Source organism: Antrostomus carolinensis, unplaced genomic scaffold (genome assembly GCF_000700745.2).
Source record: "Antrostomus carolinensis isolate BGI_N321 unplaced genomic scaffold, ASM70074v2 scaffold4183, whole genome shotgun sequence".
Lineage (NCBI taxonomy): Eukaryota > Metazoa > Chordata > Aves > Caprimulgiformes > Caprimulgidae > Antrostomus > Antrostomus carolinensis.
The window spans coordinates 80,358-101,589 of NW_010305729.1; the positions used below are offsets into that span (position 1 = coordinate 80,358).

At 39.2% G+C, this 21,232-nt stretch overlaps 1 protein-coding gene across 1 annotated transcript in view; it reads left to right on the forward strand.

The window, feature by feature from the left end:
- Window positions 1–21,232, forward strand: part of TGFBR3 (transforming growth factor beta receptor 3) — a 72,511-nt gene that overhangs the window by 49,272 nt on the left and 2,007 nt on the right. Inside the window, exons 7-15 of the mRNA XM_010164863.1 lie at window positions 1,013–1,202; window positions 2,189–2,514; window positions 3,192–3,341; window positions 5,111–5,242; window positions 5,459–5,626; window positions 8,297–8,596; window positions 9,447–9,567; window positions 14,066–14,101; window positions 16,107–16,214. Coding sequence (XP_010163165.1) covers window positions 1,013–1,202; window positions 2,189–2,514; window positions 3,192–3,341; window positions 5,111–5,242; window positions 5,459–5,626; window positions 8,297–8,596; window positions 9,447–9,567; window positions 14,066–14,101; window positions 16,107–16,214 — 1,531 coding nt within the window. The remainder of the gene's footprint in view (window positions 1–1,012; window positions 1,203–2,188; window positions 2,515–3,191; window positions 3,342–5,110; window positions 5,243–5,458; window positions 5,627–8,296; window positions 8,597–9,446; window positions 9,568–14,065; window positions 14,102–16,106; window positions 16,215–21,232) is intronic.

A 21,232-nucleotide genomic window follows, 5' to 3' on the forward strand; every position in this document is an offset into this window, starting at 1 on the left:
TGAATACATGCTTAAGTTTGAGATGCCAAGCACTTAAAAGCAAGTTGAAGTGTAATACCAGTGAATGTTTTCTAACTGCCCCTCTAACAGCTCGAGATCCTTGTTATATTCTTTTAACTTGCCCATTTGGACAAGAAAATTGGAAATTTTGCAAAACTTTACAGTAAAATGAAAGCTAACTGGCTGTGTGACTCATCTGTATTCTATGGTCAACTTTGACGAGCCATTATTTGTAATTATTTAATAATAAAACTAAGAAGTTGGCAAGGGCATTTGAGTTTGCTGTATCGGTGTATCTGTGTAAAACTTAAATTATTAATTAAATGTAAACTTTATGTGCAGAAAGTATATGTTTTAAGTAGTTTGCCTTGCATAAACGTGCATGTTCCCACTTACCAGTCTATTAAGCATTTAATTCAGTCCTGTTTAACATACTCTACATTTTGCAGGAGGCGCACAAGATTTCTAGCATGAAGCTCATTCAGAGAGGCACAGACTGTCCTCGGTGCCAGCTGACTTGAAAGCATTAGCTGGCATCAGGTCTACTTCATGAGCATGCCATGCTTTGCCTTTTTCAGTAGTGCTCATTTGAACAAAGGTTTCCCCATATGTAGCTTAAGTAGTGCTCCAACCAAAGAAATTAAGGGGACATTTGAAAAATCAGTTGTCTTCTTGAGTTCACATCACCTCCAAAGTAATTTCAACTCAGTTTTGAAAAAAAAACACAGCATTGTACAAATGACTGTAAATACATCTTTGCCTCGTTTAGGGATTGACAGTTTCTGACTACCTCAATTGATTGTACTCCAGGCAGAGGCTGGGAGGAAAGGGGGGCTTTTCTCCATGTGTGCAGCAGTTCTGTGCCTGAGGTGGCAGAATCTGTTTTATTTCCCAGGTGTTTCTCAGTTTGCTGTTATTTAATAGAGTAAAAAACATATTCAATCAGTGTCACTGTTTCATTTTAAGTATCCTTAAATAGTAAATCATGAACCAAGTTTTTCTTTGTTTGCAGACATCAAATAGTATTGGTTTTGGAAAGGAAACAGAACGATCCATGACTATGAGTAAATCAGTAATACCTGATATTCCCTCATCGCATGAGAGTTTGATCAAGTGGGCTTATGAGCATAACTATAGTCCAGTTACTTCCTACACAAAAGCTCCTGTTGCTAACAGATTTCATCTGCAACTTGAAGATACTGGTAAGCTTGAAGATGGACTTTTAGCATATTAAAAATGTATCTTGTGTTTTCAGGAATATGATGATTTGAAAGGTGCTTTCTCAGTTTTGAAGTTTTCTTGTTGGGGGTTGCACTACTTTCACTGCTCGTCATCAAGAGTTCTGGTAATACCTATAAATACTGGTTAAAAAAAAAAAAATCTGTGGCTTTTTTATTAGAAAAGTCCAGGCAAATTGTGCTATTTCCTGAAATGTTGGTGGAATTAAATGGTTGTAGTTTATCCAACTCACAAGCTGTTATAGCTGACCATGCTCATTGTTCACTGGAATGGACTTCACAACTGGATATCTTTTAGTTAGTAAATCCAGCTTTGATTTCCATGTCCCGTCTCCCTTTTACCCGCCCAAAAAAAGTATGAACGTAGCATTTCCTTGAGACAAATAAAACAAACTTTTAAATTGTTTACAGACAAAACTGGCTTACCAAAAAAGTTTGAGTAAATCAAATAAATACAACCATTTTAAAAAAAATGAGTTATTTGGCCAGAGTCATTGTTGATGTAAAACTATCCACGTCCATTGAAGTTAGTGGAGTTGCATCTGCTTTTTCACTAATTCTGAATTTCAGCCACTAAAAATATTGCTTAGCCGTTTTGATAAAGTTTATGTTCACATTAATTTTATCAATTGCACTCTAATGGCTTACAGATAATTATCTGCTTGGGCCAGATGCTGAGATTTCTGTCCTGAGCAGTCACATATATAAGCCTGGAGATAGTGTTCTCATTTGCTCAGCATAAAGTTAACTCTCATTTAACTTCACTCTGGTTATGTAAGTAAGTGAAGTCACTTCACAACAGTGAAGTGACTGAATTTGTGATGGGGGAGGTAATGGATGGCTCCTCATCTTCATCAATGACATAGTGGAATCGAGTGCACCCTCAGTGCTGGAACCTAATGTTCTTTTTTTTTCCCTTTCCTTTTTTTTTTTTTTTTTTTTTTCTCTAGAAGAGATGAATGATGAAGAAGACCATTCCCTTCCTCCAGAGCTGACAGAATTACTGGGTGCTAACCCACTGCCTGCCCCAAAGAATCCTGCATTAAGTGATGGCCTGACTTTTCCTTTTCACATTAACAGAGGAAGACATGACACAGTGGGAGAAGGAATCTTCCCATCCAGGGATTCAGTGGATACATTAATAAATCATGACTTTGAGCATTCCCTCTCAAAACATAAAGAACCTGAAGAGGTTCAGGGTCGTGCTGATGTGGCCCTGTCAGTAAAGTGTGATGACAAAGTCATGACAGTAGCTGTAGAAAAAGACTCTCTGCAGGTTAGTGTGATCTCTTGTTCTCAAATTTGGGCAGGATTTTTAGGCAGACCATTTTATTTGTGTTTTGATTGAAAAAATAAACATTCTAGGATCTACAGCTATCACCACCCAACCCTAAAAACTAATTTGGAGGAAACCATACTGTAGATAGTCTTTGCTGTAACTCAGGGTCATGTCTCCTCTTCCCAACAATCCAGTAATTTGTAGAGGGCTTTCTGATTAAAGCTATGCAGGATTGGTTCTGTCAAAAAATTACTGTACTCAACTATCAGTCTGAGTTTTTAATCTCCAAAATACAAACAGGCTACTTTTGATAGCTGTGTGAGACCTGAACAGATCTGTCTTTACAATCTACCAGCTGACAGGTTGCTTGTGTCCATTTGCATTGTGGAAAAAGAGCCTGATACAGACAGCATTTTTAGCTCCTTTCAGACCAAACAAAGTCAGCATTATTAATCAGCAGATTAATAATGAACCTGTTGTTTTCTTTGTTCCATGTTACATTTATTCCCTGTCTGTAATGTATAACAGCATTTTGAGAGTGACCTTCCCTGGATGTCAGTACAATGAACTTCCCTTCCTCCTATCAGCAGTCATGAAGAGTATTCTGAGCTGCAATTTAAGCAGGAGCCGAACACAATTGTGTTTCAGCCACTTACAAAGCGCCTTTGTTTCAGGCTAGCGGCTACACAAGGACGGAACTCTCGCTGCTGGATCACTCTTGCAAAGCCAGGACGAATGATACCCATTTCATTTTGGAGTCTTTGCTCAACAAATGTGGGACTCGGACAGCATATATCTTGAACAAGATTGTTTATTTTAACTCTGTGAGTATTTTACAGAGGAGCCGCCTTCTGTGCTGCGTGTCATAGTGGTACAAGGAAGCCATTGTAGTTAGCTTTAGTCTTAGCGAAAAGAAGGCATCCTGATCTTTCCCTGTCTAGCTCAAACGTGGTTGCAGCTACAGTCCCTGCATTAAAGGGCATCTGGAGGCTGCACATTCAGGGTTCTCCTGTGGTCAGATAGTATCCCAAAGGAAAAAGCAGGAGTTGGAGTTAAATACCTTTACAAAACTGTATGGCTGCACTTTGAGGACCATCTGTACCAGTCTCAGAGAAGTTGCACTAGCTTTCCCTATGCAGCTTTGATGTACCTGTACATGAGCAGTATTATGTAGCTGTAAGGAGGAGTAGGAATGAAGCTTTGTGATTGCACAAATACTATTTAATTCTTATGCTGAATTATATTTTTTTTCTTGCAAAATCGAGTGTGAAAAAAGATTCTGAAATGTGAGGAAAATATGTCTGTGCATGCCTCTCTTATAATTTGGATTCATATTTGCTGCCAGTTCATGTACGTGATGAAGGGACTCTGAGTACTTGTATATGAGTGATGATGCTAAGGAGCCCACTTAGGTTCTAGGCATCTGCTTCCAGTCTGGCTTGGTCTATGAGCTTGAGTACAGTGCAGCTAATCTGGGTTGGAAAGCAGTGACGTGTTTCTCTTGCCTAGCTTTCCAGTACATAGAAGTAACCTTGGCAAATGATGGAGAGCTTGTGGTCCAACCCAAACACAGCTACGGCAATCTGATCTGACCTTGCCTGGTTAAAACTGTTCTATACTGGCAAGTCTGTAGCGCCTAACTTTAGAAACAGTCCCAGACCAAGACTGTGGATAGTAACATCTCCAAACTACAGAATAGCACGTGTCTGGAGCTAAATACTGTCATTGTCCCTATATACTATTATTGCCCAAACTAAAATGGATACTTCCCTCCTCTCCTTTCTCCATCGTGTCTTTTAATAGTCTTGGCTGCTCACTTAAACTCCAAATCCTGTATGATATCTTTCTGAGTTAGGGAGCATTTATCCTAAAAAATAAACAACATGCAGTGGAGAATCAAAAAGTGTATATGTCACTTCTTAGCAGTTGCTCTATGTCCAAGAAAACAAAGATGAAGTCCTGGAAGGGAGGGGACTAGCTGAGGAGCCACAGGGCATGCGAATGCAGAACATCAGAAAACAAAAACAAGACTTGTCAGGTGAAGAGATGGAGAAGTGTGCAAAGGAAGAAGAATAATGGGGGGAAAATTCAGTAGAAATTCAGAGAGAAAAAAAAAGGGAAAAATTAATAAAGGGACATCATGGTTTTAAGTGTACATCTCTGGAAAAAAAAAATGCAAATTGCAGAAGAGAAAAATCCTTTAATGACCCTAAGACTTTCAGTGATTTTCCATGAGTGCACTAAGGAAAACTGTAAGTTGTAAAAAATCATTTCAGAAAGACATTTATTTTTCAGTGTTGGTTATAGAAATACCAGAAATAGAATGGAAATGCTGGGGTGCTCATTCAGACACCAGCACCTAGACTGGTATCTTTGCTTGCTCTGAATGCTGGAAAAAAAGCTAAGGAGCATTTTTTAAATATAGCCTACATATCGTACATGCTTGGCACAAGGTTGTTTAAGATGTACTTTCACCATCTTCTTAGCTGGTGCACTTTTTTGCATTGTTTCTGAAGAGAGAAGAAAATAATAACCATGAAGAGAGTGCTCAGTTATCACCTAATTTTATGCATGTGCAATACTGTTTGTGCAGATTGTCATTCAGCTGTCATCACCAGCTGAAAGCAGCGGCTTTGATGATGATGACATGGAATCAGGTGATAATGGATTTCCAGGGGATGCTGATGAGGGAGATGTCACTTTCTCAAGCTGGCCTGAAATAGCGGTATGTTGCTCTCAGGTTTGCACCTGACAATAGACATTTCACATGAATTACATTAATTGTGTAGCAATTAATTTGTCTTTTAACACATTTCTTCTCACTTCTGTTTCTTGTGACCTTGTTGAAGATTTGCACTAAGTAGTTGGAATGCAGGTGGGCCTGTATTGTGCACTCCTGACTTAGGATGTTATTGTATTTTTTTTTTTTTTTTAATTTCAGTTTAATTGCACACTGCACCAGCCAGAGGATGACAGAGGCATGTTCTGGCCTCCTGAACCACACATCACCAATGTGACCTTCAACATGGAGCTGTACAAAACCGATCTGTTCCTTGCTCCCTCCCAAGGACTCTTCTCTGTGGCCGAGAATGGGCCAATATATGTAGAGGTAACAAAATGAAAAAGGTTTTCAAATTAATGGAAACATTTTGCAAGGCTGTGCAACTGAGCCAAATCTGTTCTTATCGGTTGAAAGGTCTCATGCAGTTGCTTTAGGCAGACAAGTGGGTACTTTGGTGACTGCAGAGAACACAAATTGTGAGGTAAGAAGCAGGACAGTGTTTTGGGTCAAAACCAAAGGATTCCTGCAAAGTGGATGAATTTAATTACAAGGTAAATTGGTCATTCTTGCCAAATCTGCTTTTCTGTGCAGAACTTAAAGGTGGTCTCTGAGCTCTTGCTCTGAACTGGAACTTCTTGATGCACATCTTAGGGTTCATTTTATTGGGCAATATGGCTGAACCTCATGTGAAAGATGTAGACATGCAAACAATGGTTACAAGTGTCTGTCATCCATATGCTAGTGGTCTCGTGTTACAAAGTTAATACAGATTCTGATCTCTCTCTGATCCACTTACAACGCTTTTGAATGCTCTCACACAAGAGATCTAACAGCTTTAAATGAATAAAACCAGCAAAGTCAACAGCCAGGTATCCTCAAAGTCAGGAGTGTTTTGGACCTGGCAATGTTTCCACATGTTGCTAAGTGGCTTAAGAAATCTGGAGAATTTCAAACCAATAGAGTCAGTATTTCTAAAGATAGTAATGTGAACAGAATTTTTCATTTTTTAAAATAACAGTAAGCATTAATAAATACAACATTGGCAATGAAATAGTATCACCAGTTTATAGATGAGTAAATCAAAGAGTGGTGAGCTATGGGCTTATAAGACCAGGAAAATGACTATATTGACTGAGGCAGTGCTGTGCCATGTTTCTCTTGCCTGAGTTAGTTCCTCTGTGAACACATTGCACGTGTTAAGCATAGTGGCACATTTGAATTGGTGCAATTTTCTTCATTGTTTCAATGTGTTGTGGCTCTTCCTCATTCTCTACCCAGTGAAAAGTACTTAAGACAGTTGGAGCAAAAAGAAAGCATGTCACGCTCAGTTAAGAGTATGTTTATAAAAGACACATTATTTTTTTTGTTTGGATAAAACTGGCTGCATCCTTCAGTGATCTGGGGTGAATCTCCCTGGATCTGAGCCCTCTGGATTTGTCTGGTTCTGGAGCTGTTTATTCAGACAGATGTTCTGATTTCTTCATCACCTGTCCTGGCAGAAGCCTTTTTTGTCTGTTTATCCTCCTTGCACAGTGGAAAATCTGTATCAGTTTTGAATTTCTGTGACTCTATTTTTAGCTGCCACAGATTTTTTTTTTTTTCATTTTTAGTTCTGTTTTGCCTTTGTTATTAATAAATATATTTTGCTTTTTTGGTCAATAAGTTGCTTAGGTCATAATCTGTAAGAACTCTGTATCTCCCTTTTCCTTCTCTGCTAAAACTGTTTTTTTGTGTTTGAATCTTTTCGACTTTTTTTCCTTTGTTCTCTACTTCATGTTCTTATCATATTTTGGTCTTACCTTCCTCCTGTAGTTTTGTACTTTCCTTGAGATATCATTCATCCTTTTATTTACCTGATGTTTTTTCATGATGCTGTGGTATGCCTATCCTCCTTGCCATAATCTCTTTCTTAACTAGTGTCTGTGGCTTGAGTTTCATTCATCAGTCTTTATTTCTGTTCTTTTTAGAAGATCATTCTTGCTTAGATGCTACAGCACATCCCTTCATCTCTAAGTTGATTACTGCTCACATCAGGAAGAGAAATAAATGGGAAATGCATTTATTTACTGCACAACTCATAGCATCCAAAAATTTCTGTATAGACATCAGGAAAATTTGGGAGGCTTTTGCTTAATTATATATGCAGCATATATGGATTAAGTACACATTTAAGGTACATTTCTTCTAAGAAGGAAATGATTTTTTGTGGAACTGTTTTCATCAGGCAGTATTAATGGTTAGGCACAACACTTCTGTTGTTTATTAAGAGCAACACGCTTTATTTGTTACAAATTCCATTTTTTTTTCCCTAATTATTTTGTAGCATTTGTTGTCTACATTCCACTCCAAATGAACAAAGTCAGTGCCCTGGAAGTTAGCAGTTTTAATTATTTTTCATAAAAGAATATGAATGTCAGACTTACAATAAACTAAAAGAATCAATTCACAAGAAATGATGGCTTTTTAGGAGGCTCCCCTGCCCCTCTAGTCCAGGAGTGCCACCCACACATAAGACCATGACCTCCTCTCTGCCTCTGCATTCCTTTCCTGGTTGGGGGTGGGTTCTCTGTTGTGTCTGTTGCCTTTTTTTTTTTTTTCTTTTCTTTTTCATTAGGGTTTTGAACAGGTACAAAGACATGGAATTAGTAATCGACTTCCACACAACTCTGTTACAGTCTGTGTGTCTCAGGGAAGCAGCGCCATCTCAGGTGGCAGTCACAGTAATTAACTACATGTCTGACCTGGACTGGGGTTTTCATTTGCTTTCAGAAAGATAGGGGATTGTTGTATTTATGCATGGTTATGCTATTAAACAGCTGCTGATTTTGAAACCACAGATTTTCTGTCTCTGACAGCCTACCCTTAACATTTAGCCTTCAAAATAGTTCAGATTGGAAGTGGCACTGGAAAACTGCTTAAAAAATTGTTTAAAATGTTAATGAAATGTGAACTAAAAATGTCATTTCTGAGATCTTACTGTCTTTCTTTTTAATGCAGGTGTCTGTGACTAAAGCTGACAGATCCTTGGGCTTTGCCATTCAAACATGCTTTGTTTCCCCGTTTTCAAATCCAGATAGAATGTCTGACTACACCATTATAGAAAACATTTGTCCTAAAGATGAATCTGTTAAATTCTACAGCGTTGAGAAGGTGAACTTTCCAATACCACATGCACAGAAGGACAAAAAAAGATTTAGCTTTGTGTTTAAACCAATGTTCAACATCTCACTGCTCTTTCTTCACTGCGAGTTGACTTTGTGTACAAATAAAGACAAAGATGCTCAAGGACTACCAAAGGTCAGGAATTTATTAAAGTCTAAACTTCTGATTTAGGTGAAAATAAGACATTTTTTATCTAAACTTTGAAGTGAATAAATGGTTTTCTATGGAGTTGATGTAACGAACATGATATATCTCTAGACTCAAGATTTTAATAGATGAGAGTTATGATGCTGTGCATTTTGACTGCAAAATTTACAGTTTCTTTTTAAATTTTATTAGGTGGTTATGTGGGATAAATAGAAAATTTTTTTTACTGTGTAAGTGGTTCAGATTTATCTTTGCTCTCCATACCTGCCAACAATGTTAGCTTTAATTTTCAAGGACATGCATAATATCAGATAATATTACAATCTGATTGTTTCAAAAGAGAATTGCCAAATTTTGCTTTATAACTTATGGAAATGACGGTAAATAATTTGTTAAAGAATGTGTTCTAAGAATTTTGAATTTATTTTTACTTTGGGATTTATGCACATCCCCCTTAAAATGTATTTTTTTTTAAAGATTATTTGACATTGTTGATTAACACATGTTGGTGGCTGCAGCTTTGGCTACTAGATTTTTTAAAAATATTTATACTAAAATAAAATAATTACTACCATTTAAGTTCAGTAGTAACACTCTCATAAAAGTTAGAGGATCCTTAATGAAGGCAAACCTTGTGTCATGATGCACAGCTAAGAATTCCTTTGCCGGTATATTACCTGGGGGTTGTTTGGAAGTTCTCCTCTGTTGTTTTGTTTTGTTTTTAATAATATAGGGTAAAACTGATAATGAGGCAACTGTGCAGCAGGCACAGCTGTCCTGGCAGATGGGTGACTCTCTGACCTTGCACACTGATTTTCTTTTTTCCCACCCCCCACAGTGCGTTCCTCCTGATGAAGCTTGCACTTCTCTCAATGTGGATATGATCTTGGCCATGATGCACAACAAGAAAACCTTCACCAAGCCCCTTGTTGTAATAACACATGAAGGAAAACCAGAAGGTATGAAAATAAGCTTGAGCTTTTTAATAAAGCTATGTATATTATATTCTGTAACATACAGCCACTTGAAATGAGGAACTACTTCCAAGTATGTGGCATTGTATAATCTTGTGGTGATACTGTAAGATGTTTAGACATTTCCCTGGCAGTGATCATTATGACGGTTCATTGCTGGTTTTTAACCATCTTTATTGATCTCTGGATGTGTGGTTTTGCCAGGCATTGGGAAAGGAATACACAACAATATGGGTTTCAGAACTATTGTGAATAGCTACTGCTGTTGTGAATATAGCAGTAGCACTTGCAGCAGCTTCTTATTGCCTGGACATCAAAGGCAGTGCCCTGATCCCTGCTGTATCATTTCTTTATTGTGTGTGTAAATGTATATTTAGGAATGACAACAATGGAATAACTAACTGTTGAGGACACTAAAGTCTGATAAGTTTGTAAAGCAGAGGAGTGGCCACCAGCGAGAGACTCCTTAGACTATTAAACTATTAAGAGCAAAAGATGAGATGCACAAAGGTATTTTAGCTCCACTTTGGTGGAGCTTGCTTGATTGTGTAATCTTTATGGAAACAAACTCGAGTGAGGCTAGTAACTGGTTGAAGGAATTGGAAAGGCTGAAGAGCATTATGAGATAATGCCAAATGGCATGGTGAGGCTGCACTCTTAAGAATATGCCCTGTGAGTGATGGGAAAGAAGAACTGTTTTCACAGTTTCATTTAATTTTAAAGTTTTACTTAGTGAATCCCTCTGACAACAGCATCAGTCATATTGCATTTGTAGGAGAATATACACGTTAACTTTTCTTTTTGTATTAGCATGGCAGTTTAATCAGATGCTTCAGCAGCTTCACGTGCATGTCAGAATCTTGCATTTGTGTCCAAAGGCTGCTTGACTTTTGGAATGTTTTTTGGGGAGTGTCAAAAGGATGTGGATCAGAAGTCCTTGAACCTCAGTTGTACAGTGCGTGCTTTTTAGTCTTCAAACAATGTAAAGTACCATACAGTGTTGCTAGGGGACATAAGCAACAACTGTTTCTGTTTAACTCTGCAAGTCAGATCACGTTTACTTTTTGGATTTTTTTACAAATTCGTTAATACAGATCAAATCGGCTATGAATTAAAGGCAAGTATTTGATCTGTCAGTGTGGCACAATTAAAACTGTGCTTTGGGTCTGATTCTGTGCTTTTTCTTTTTGCAAAGCTCTCATTTGTTTTTTTCAGCGATCTATTGGGAATGAGTAGATCCTGCAACTGAAGTTCAGCTTTCAATAAACAGACTTGTACTCTGAGCTCTGTTGCCCTTCTGATGTGTGGAGCATTGTGCGCAGCTCCCGTCTCGGGCTCCACTCAGAATGTTGTCTTTGTCAGAGGCACAAGGTCTCAGTGTGCAAAAACGAGCTAAATTTATAAAGATTAGTTATAAGACAACAGCGTGATATTTTGTTGCATTGTGGGTGATTTAGTATAATTGTGGGATATTTGGTGGAAATATCACAGCTTTCAGACATAATACAAAGTGGCACATTAACAACATAGCTTTGTTGGTATGCAGTTGTTCTGCAGTGAATCAAGTGACCCCTTTCTAAAAGCCAAATGCTGTTGTTGGCCAATATGTGAACCTAAGATTTGGAGAAGAAATTCTATCACAATACTGAACAGGAGAATTTACATCTCAGAGATGTTGTTCTTCATTTTCTTTCATGTGAACAGGCCAACTTTCATTGTTGTGTTTACATATTATGAACTGCATCTGATTCTGGAGTCCACAGCACAAGGAAGACATGGACCTGTTAGAACAAGTCCAGAGGAGGCCAGGAGTATGATCAGAGGGCTGGAGCACCTCTGCTATGAGGACAGGCTGAGAGAGTTGGGGTTGTCCAGCCTGGAGAAGAGAAGGCTTCAGGGTGACCTTATAGCTGCCTTCCAGTTCCTGAAGGGGCTACAAGAAAGCTGGGGAGGGACTTTTTACAAGGGCAGGTAGTGATAGAACAAGGGGTAATGGCTGTAAACTGAATGAGGGTAGGTTTAGATTAGACTTTAGGAAGAAATTATTTCCTGTGAGGGTGGTCAGTCATGGGAACAGGTTGCCCAGAGAAGCTGTGGATGCTCCTCCCTGGAAGTGTTTAGGCCAGGTTGGATGAGGCTTTGAGCAGCCTGGTCTAGTGGAAGGTGTCCCTGCTCATGGCAGGGGGGTTGGAACTAGATGATCTTTAAGGTCCCTTCCAACTCAAACCATTCTATGATTCTCTTTGAGTTACTGCCATTGGATCTGCTCTCCAAGTCAAATGTAGAAACCATGCACTTGACATTTCAAGAGTCAGAACAAACTGGTCATTGCAAAGGTGTAATCTTTTTTTCTTCAGACGTAAGCTTATGACTGCCATTGACTGTAACAGCAATCACAACTGTATGTCTAAATGAGAATAACTCTTCCTCCCCTTCTAACTTTGTTAGTTATTTACAAGCTCAGTTGCCTACATTATTGCAGTAAATCCCAATGGAAGTGTCTAAAACCTAACTCCATGCCACATTCTTTCCCTTTGCATTCCTGACACACTCTTCCCTACTTTGATGAAAGGCATATAGATGGCCATTTAAATGCTAGGAAATAATCTGTTCTTACGTTGAAATAATCTACCAATGTAATTGTTAGATTTTTGCTAAGTGTGGAAAATTTAGATTATTATTTCTACAGCAAAAGGAGACAGGTCATAGAAAGGAGGCCAACTGAGCAGCTAACAAGTCCCTCTATCCTACAAAGGTATACAAAAGCATGATCATTTCTAAAGGCTGGCTGCTGGTGTTTTTAAATTAGGTGTTTTTTCCTGGACCTCAAGGATCCCCACTGATTCTGTGTTGCTCTGAGCAATCCACGTGTAAGAACTGGATCACTGGGGAGAATTGATAATGGGCTACACAGCCTATCATTAATTAGCAGACTTTATATTCTCTGTAGAAAGGCCAGTGACAGAATGAGCATGGAAAATTCATTCTTCCCTCAGCTCAAAAAAACATTTTCTTGGCACTTGGAATATGCTAGTGGAGTGTTTAGACAATCTGATAGTGCCCTTACCCATGTTTGTACTGTTTAATGCTCCTTGGTTTCAGTCCAGCCCTCCTCACAAATCTTATATTCAGTTATGCTTTTGTTGTTACGTGCACTTGACGACTTTCCAGCTTATTTGTGCATGCACATGCACCCCCACACACACCTCTCTATGTTCTCACCTGTTTCCTACTACTGTTCCACCTGTTTCCTGCCATCCTGCCAAGAGTGATCTGGAGGAGATACTCATGTTAGAACAAGTGACAGTAATGCAGTTTAAGAATGAAATGCTTTTTTGGATATTGTAGGCACATGTGTCTCAGAGCCTGATAATCTTACAGGATATTACTGGCATTTTAGTGCTGCCATTTGGGTTTTAGAAGTTAGAAGCATAGTCTTGGTTTAAGAATGCTTTAAATAAATAAATGTATTTCTTTTCAGTATTTTTGAGCCACTGTGTTTACATAGCAATTAATATTTTTTTTCAGTAGCTAAAGATTCAAAAACAAGTACTGTCTTACCAAATCCTTTTACAGCTGTTGCACTGAACACTCTCAGATATGCCAGAATTTAAATGAGATCCCCAGGTTACTGGGCAATCCAGAAGCAAACTGCAGCTAACCAAACGGGTCCTCAGGTCCAAAGCCAGAATCTCTGGCTCTTTGGCTTGAGGTGGCATTCTTGGAGAAAGATAAGAGAAGCCAGTTAAGCAAAAGAAGGGAAAATTCTTCATTTTTTTAACATGTGTTTACTTGTCTCTTTCTGTTATATGCTGATAATGATGATATTTGCTATTCTTGCCAAGAATAATAGCTTGTTATAATAGCTACGATCTTTTATTTCCTATATATAATTAAAAAACAAAACCAAAACAAAAAACCTACCCAACTTCCAAGACAGAATACCAAGTAGGACTCAGGAAAATGTGTGAATCAACACATATTCATGCAATTTGAACAAAGCAGTGTGTATCATGCCATAATACCAACTTTTCTTTAGAGCTGATAGCTAGTGTTTGATTTTATTTATTTATTTTAGTGATTTAGGATGCTGGTATCTCATGTTTGTGATTAGCGTGTAGTGAGATGAATGTAATCACTTTAAAACAGCCTTTACAATCTGTGCTCTTTAAGAGCTCCACATAGGGATAGCCAGAGTTACTGCGGGTCAAACCTGATGACATCTGGGTGGGAAAGTTTGCAGTGTACTTGCCAGCAAAATATATGCTGCATGGTGCTGTAGATATGTTCCTCTGAGGAATGATGAATATACGAATAGAATTTTTCTGAGATTAGCAAGATTATTGAATTCAGGTTTCTAAAAATTACAATTAATGTCTTTCTGTCAGATGAGATCCTGAAGCTTGCTTGTATAATTTGTAGGCTGTATGTGGGATTCTGATTAATATTTTGTGTTTTGTTTTGTTTTGTTTTTTTAAATTAGATCCTTCCCTTCCAAAGCCAAATGTGAGACAGCCACGTAAGTAACTCAAACCAATCTCTGTTAGGCCTTAAACTTTCATCTAGAAAGTATTAGTTCAATGAAGAAAATTATCTTCAAGCTTTCTGAGTGTGTTTGTGTGTGTTAAATTCTGGGACAGAACAGAATTCTGACTGTACTGCTGATTGAGAGATTCCCATCAGCATTTAGAGAGAAGGGCTGTGACCTTTTCTGTATGTGAAAATCAAATTTGGGAAAACACCATTGAGAGTCTCAACAAGTTTATTTGTTGGGGTGTGTGTGTTATTTCCTCCTTCTCTGCTGATGCCAGCTTACAGAGCTCCTGTGTCTTACTCCAAGCCTCACTCCTACACTGCGCTGCAGTTGGCCACATCCCTAGACCAGCACTTGCAGGTCATGCTGTAGATGAGATTGCTGACTTGATACTGATTATTTGTTTTTCTTCTGTTGTCTTGGCATACCAGGGTCAATTACTGACCCAGAAAGGGTAGAAAAGGAGAGAAGCATCACTAGAAGACAATAATAAACAGGAAAGTGAAGATGATTTGTAGCCAAAACCAAGAATGAGTGGAGAAAAGGGAAGATTAGAACAGGAAGTGCATAGAAGGTTTTTCCTCTGCTCTTGTCCCTATGTCTTTGGGACTAAATTTGCTCGAAATAGCAAGAGGAATGAGAAATTATGCTTCTGCCACTTCAGCCTCCATGTGACTTTTTCCTCTCCAGTAGGTTTTCACCTAAGAGAAAACTTCACTGGCTTGTGGAAAAAGCAGTTGAGTTTAGGAGAGTCTTTTCTGTTTGCATTTAAAATGACCAGATGTGGCCAAAGGAATCAGAAATAGTCTCATAGAAGACTCACCTCTTCTCTCATAGAGAGAATAACCTTCTAAGCTGCTATCTGCCAGGCGCTGTGTATGCAAACTTGGTCACAGGCACCCAGAAGTAGGTCCTGAAGGCCTGTGCCAACAGGAACTGCTGGAGAAGACATTTGTCAGAAGGGGAAAAGGAGAATGGCCTTGAGGATCTCAGGAGCTGTTGGGCTGGGCGATGTCTGTAGGGACATCTGCTGGATGCAGGAACATGTAAAGTGAGGATGTTGGTTGTGTTTTGAGAACTGGAGTTCCACTGAAGGATACTACTGAGAAGATTCAGTCAGCTCATTTCCTGGCCAGCTTAGTCAGTAAAATGTTATTCACTGGCCTAAGCCATTTTGTGTACTGGGAGACAGTAAAAATACTGAAACTAGAAATCAGTTTTGTAAGAAGAAATTTCCCCAAATGATTACAAGAAGAGTGATTATTATTGTTTGAAGTATTAGAAAAACACAAAAGCCAAAAGTTTCTCTGTTTGGATGGGGGGGCAATACATCCAGGAAGCAGATGTTCTTACCCTTGAAATGGAACTGCTAAAGGGCCTCTCCCCTAGAAAGTGATTTACGTGTGTGCGTGCGTGTGTTTCTATTTTTGTGTTCTGGAATTAATTTCACTTATTGAAAGCATTGCCAAATGTGAAAAACAATTGTTTCTATTTATGTTTTCGCTGACTTTTTGCTGGCATCTCTTCCCTCTTAACAGCAGTTCCGTTCTCCACCTAGATTTCAGATTGAACTTGCAGGAGATGTAGGGGAAAGTTTGCTTGAATCTTAGGGCATTTAAATGGAAGCATCTTTTGCCAAAAACTTCAGCCTTTTAAAATCACATTTTTAAGATAAATGAATTTTTAATTGAAAGCAAGTTATTAACAGCCAACTGAAGATGCTTCATTTTTGCATCGTTTTCCAGATTTGGGTGTGCTGAGCTGAGGTTTTGCTTTGTGATGTGGAACAGTTGGTTGGACTGAAGCCAGTCTCCAAAAGCATCACTTTTATTTCCTTGATGCAAATCTGCTAATCTGTTCCTTAAAATGCTGCTTAATTAACTATGAATATCTAAAAAAACTTTTCCATGAAAGTGCAGGAGTGAATTTTTGTAAAACAGTATTTGCTACTGAAAATAAAAAGTCCTTATTATGTGTGTTTAACTTGTAGCTGTTTTCTACGGTCTGGACACTCTGACTGTCGTGGGCATTGCCTTCGCGGCGTTCGTAATTGGAGCCCTGCTAACAGGAGCACTCTGGTTTATCTACTCTCACACAGGTAAGTATGAGGGCTCTGAACAGACCTCAGTGCAGATCATGCTGTCTGAGTTTCTGTGAGGTAGGAGGAAAGGGGAGGGGGGCCAGCAGTGACTATCCTGGACTTTTCTTGCTCTCTGTTCTTTAGGGTGTTTTCCAGCAACTCCTCCCATGAGCCTGTTGGTGCATATCAGCAGATTTATACCCGCCCTTCCCTAAAGGGAGGTGTTACATGTTATGAACATGATTTAAAATTTGCTAAAATTATTTTAAATGTGAAACTTGAAAACTTAGCTGGGAGATGAGTAAAACTGAGTATTCCTGGCTTATGCATTATCTTTAATGGCATCTTTGTATTTCAAATTTAGTTAACATTTCAGTTAATGGATCCATTTTGGTTCCCATACTCCTTTTTAAAAAAATTTTTGCAGTTACTAAATTGGGCTGATGTGACTGGGAATGTGATGTGATCAGTACAAGGAGTGGGACAAATGGCTAAGAGAATGCTTTATTTACATAGACATACTCTGAATATAAATAGACATGAAAATGTTTCTTGGGCCTTGATTACAAAGAATTTTTACCCTGATTATTTATTCCTTCCTTCTTCAACTGTTAGATTAAATTGGTAGAAGTCGTGTGTCACTTAATTGTGTCCAACCAAATAACCAGGAATGTGCCTGAATCGGTGCAGCTCTTATGCATAGATAATTTGTCAGTGTATCCTCAGAAATTTTTTCCATACTAAAACAAGTTAACAGAAATACAGTACTGTATTGGAAGAAGAGGGAGTTCTGGGAGCTTCCTGTTGCATGTGATCTACAAGGTGGTACAGACAAAGACTGGGCACTGATGGGGCCTTGGTTTGCAGCATCTGACCTTGTCTACTTGTGGATTACTGGGTATCTCAGGATCCCTACAGCATGCTGGACTCCCAGCTACTTCCACTTTTGACCTTGCAAGACCTTGCCAAGATCTTTGGGAGGTGGGGAGAATGTGAGGTCAATTATTCCAAACTTATGCAGCTCAGTGCATACACTGCCCACTGCAGGGTTTATACAGCATCTAAAACCTCACGGAAGCTATTTAAGAGTGAGAATCTTGCCCTGTAAATATTATGACCCAGGAGTTTATGTTAATTTGGAAAAAAAAAATAAAGAAGCCATGGGTTATTTTTCTTTTCCCAGTTGGCAGTACAGCAACTTTGTATAACCAGTTTAATCCTTCTCAATGCATCAGCTGTGTATGAAGCTTGTTTGGAATTGAGGAAAATGTGGAAAATTTAAAGATTGTGATAATATGTATAAATAGTATAATTCTGCCTCATACTACTGAAACATTGTGGAAGGAAAAGTAAGTGCAATTTCAGTGAGTAAATGTGTAAGTTAAGAAGTTAATTTCCAAATAGGTAGCCTTTATTAACAAAAAATTTAAACAGTTGTTAAATTAATATCATTTGTTCTGCATTTGTGCAAGTTCCAATACAGAACTATCCATAGGCACATATTGTGTGTCAGTAGTCAAGGAACAGGGGGAAGCCAATGAGATAAATCCTTCAGCAGCAATAAGACCAATCCCATTAAAAGAGTTACATTAACAACGTACATCAGTCATAGTGACCATGTGCAAATAGTGGAGAGGGCAGCTGCTTTGGCTTTGTGTTTGAGAGATGGAAGTAGAGAAAAGGGCCAGACAAAAAATAGTAAGTAAGAAGGGGATGTTGTAACTCATCAGATCAGAGAATCACAGAAATTATTAAAAATATCTAAAAAGTTATCTGGTTCAGATTTTCAAAGGATTGTGAAAGTGAGCCTATGTTCCTGTGCACATAATTTTTCTGTGCATAATAACTTGTATCTACAAAGCACAACTTGCAGCAGGGTGCAGCGAAGGCTCTGGCAGCGATGGTCGTCTTAGAGGACAACTGCTGTGACAGACAAGATAATGCCACTGCAGTGGAAACATTTTAGAGCTGACTGCAAACTTTTATTAAAATGGGGGGGGGAGATAATCTACAGAGTGGCTGTCTTTCACCAATTAGACAATTTGTGTATTGCTGAATTATGCTCTGAAATACCATCCTTTGTTGTTGTAAGTAGCATGAAGTTTCTAACACATGATTTAGACCAAAGATTGGAAAATATGAATTAATTCCAAAACTGTAGTTTGGTGATAATCAGAGCATGGACAAAAGCTACTGCAGGTGGAGAATGACAACTTGGTATATGTGAAGTAAGGTATTTTTGTTGCTGTAGTGCTATATGCAATACAGCAAAAGGACACCTTTTTGTCATTAGTAAGAAGGTTTGCCAGTAGAATTTTATCAGTATGTCTCTACTGGCAGACTCATTGTAGCATGGAGAAAGCTTTACATGAATGAGCTCTTTTGTTCATCTTCATAGGCTGTTAACATTTAAACCTCAATTGATAGCAGAAAAGAACTACAAAATAAGTGAATTTAATCTCCAAATATTGAATAAGGATTGTCGTGTTGAATTTTTTTATGTAGGGCTTCTGCTGATTTCAGTAATTAAAAGATCAGGTATTTCTGCCAAAGCATCAAAATTGTGCTTTAAAATATTCTAGATTCTCTGAAACAATTCCACATCAAGTACAGATGTCCTAAGATATAGGGGTAATAGGAGGGGAAGAGAGGAGGGAAGCTAGGATTACAGCAATGGAGGAGGAGTGTTAGCCGACTTTTCTGCAAAAGGACTCCGTACTTTTGATCCTTTCTCTAGGCGGTTAGAGGCTGTGAAAGCTGGCTGAAAGCTTTCCACAGTGGCCTCGGTTCTGCCCGAGAACAAAGGGAAAGTAGCAGAGATTTGCCACTATTAACCCAATTTACCTGTGAGTCTTACAAAGAAGCAAAAATCTTATGGTGTACGTGGATGCAGAAACCCTTCAAAATTTAACCACATAGATATCTGCCATTGTGATATTTGCCTTAATAGGGATAATTGATTATGTTTAGGAAGGGACATGCACACGTCTGATTAGTTAATGAGGTTTCTAAACCAAGTAAAGAGAAGTCTGTGTTAGAGAGAGTAACAGTTGCTTCATTCTCTTAGAAAGCGTGCTTTCCTTCTTCTCCAGGCAGCATTGCAAGTTAACAGGATGAAACGTTCCAAAATCTGAGAAGTTAAAAGCGTCCCTCCTCCCCCACTTCTCTATTTTTTATGGGACCTGATTTAAAATAAACTGACATAGCAACCAATTATATTTGGCAAATGGAGATAGAAAAGCAAACATTCAGACTTCCTGGACAGGGAGTACAACTGGCAGCTTTCCTAAGTGTGAATAATAAAGTACATGTTGTTGCATTCAGATGGGTAAAAGCTTGTTTACTGTCAATAGATGAGATGTCCATTTGGAGCAGTTCTGGTTCAGTAACATGAAATACATGAAGCTGTTTACATGAAATAGATGGGCAATGCCTCTTCACTGATAATTTTCATTTCTTTACATCCTTTTCATAAATTTTCTTTAAAAATACTTTGCAACAGATTAGCTAGGTGTTGGGGAAATAAAATGTGGGAAAAATCAGCCAAATGTAGCTGCTGGACTGTGTTCATAATGTCACTGTGATTTTTGTTCAGGACATTGGGAATTTTTTATTGTTCCACAAGAGACTGTGGTCTATTAGAGCTGCTGATCATGCTCTAGAAACGAGGTGCTGCAGAGGTGGTTGAATTACAGCAGAGGGAAGGAGGCTCCTATCCCAAGCCGAAGGGAAGGTGCCTCCTCAGATGTTTTCCAGAGGAGCCGGGAGGAGCAGAGCAAGCTGTTGGTCTTGCACGGGGACTCCAGCACTGCGCCTGTCACTTTGCCATAAAGAAAAACAGCATGTGTTTAGCTTATAAATGAATTTATGGCTAGATGCATACAGATTGTATTGACATGCTGAGGCTGACGCAAAGCTGTGTGCAATCATGTGGTTTGTAACATGGGTGACAGCAGAGCTGGAGGGAGAGCTAGGGGGGCCGGGGGCCCTGCTGGGGAAGCGGAGCGGCAGCTGTCCCGCTGTGCGGCTGGAGCAGCTTCTCCTCCTGCTGCCACGGGTAGGGCTTCACCGGCTTGCTGTTTTCTGATGTTTGTGTTCGCTTGTTTTGTTTTAATGAAAGGGAGTTTGCTTATCACTGCCTTTATAAATATATCCTGTAGTACAAAAGGAAGGCAGACTTGTACACAAACAACTGGAGGAGAAGGGAGCAGTTGGGAGGGGAAGACATCCAAACAAGGCTTATGAAAGCTTTTACAGCACGATGACACAGACGTTGATTTTATACAGTTTATTGCAAAGCCTTTTCCAATGCAAGTTAGAGCTGAAACTTGGTTTATTTGCAGATGATTGGGGGTAGATTCTGACCTGCTGCACGTGAGCAGAAATCCACTGCTCATGGACAAACTATGTAGTTGTTTCTTACACTGGGAAAAACGGAATCAAAATCTGCTCACAAGAGTAAATGCTGGACTGAGTGCTGAATTCAAGAGTGAGATCCTCACCCTCTTTTTAAATGTTTCATTGGCCTCCTGGGTGATGTGGTTTAGTGGTTTAGTTTGTTGTTTTTCTGTCCTGTCCCGTCCCGTCTGTCCTTCTTGTTCCCAAACCAGTGGGGAGTAAGGCAAGAGCTGTGCATTGTGGGGCCTTACGTGTGCTTACAGCTGTGACTGCAGCGTGAGCTAGCAGTGAACCTGCTGGTTTCCATTTCAAAGAGCACTTGCAATCTCTGCTGTGAAAAATCCTCAGATCTCCTCTGTTCGTAGCAGACCTCTGAATACTGAGCAGCCTGCAGAAGGACATTTTCTGGCCTGAGACACAAAGTGTTAAAGACACACTTCCTCTGCATTCCCAAGAAGCTGGAGGCTCTGGCAGCTGGGCAGCAGCACACAGGGCATGGGGATGTGCCAGAGCAGCTCCCGTGGGAGGAAGCTGGCTCGTCCCGGCTCTGTAACCCTCTGGATGCAGGCTGTGCCTCCAGCCTTCAGCCTGTCACTGAAGCAATCACTGGGGAACAGGAGCTCTACCAAATCCTCAGC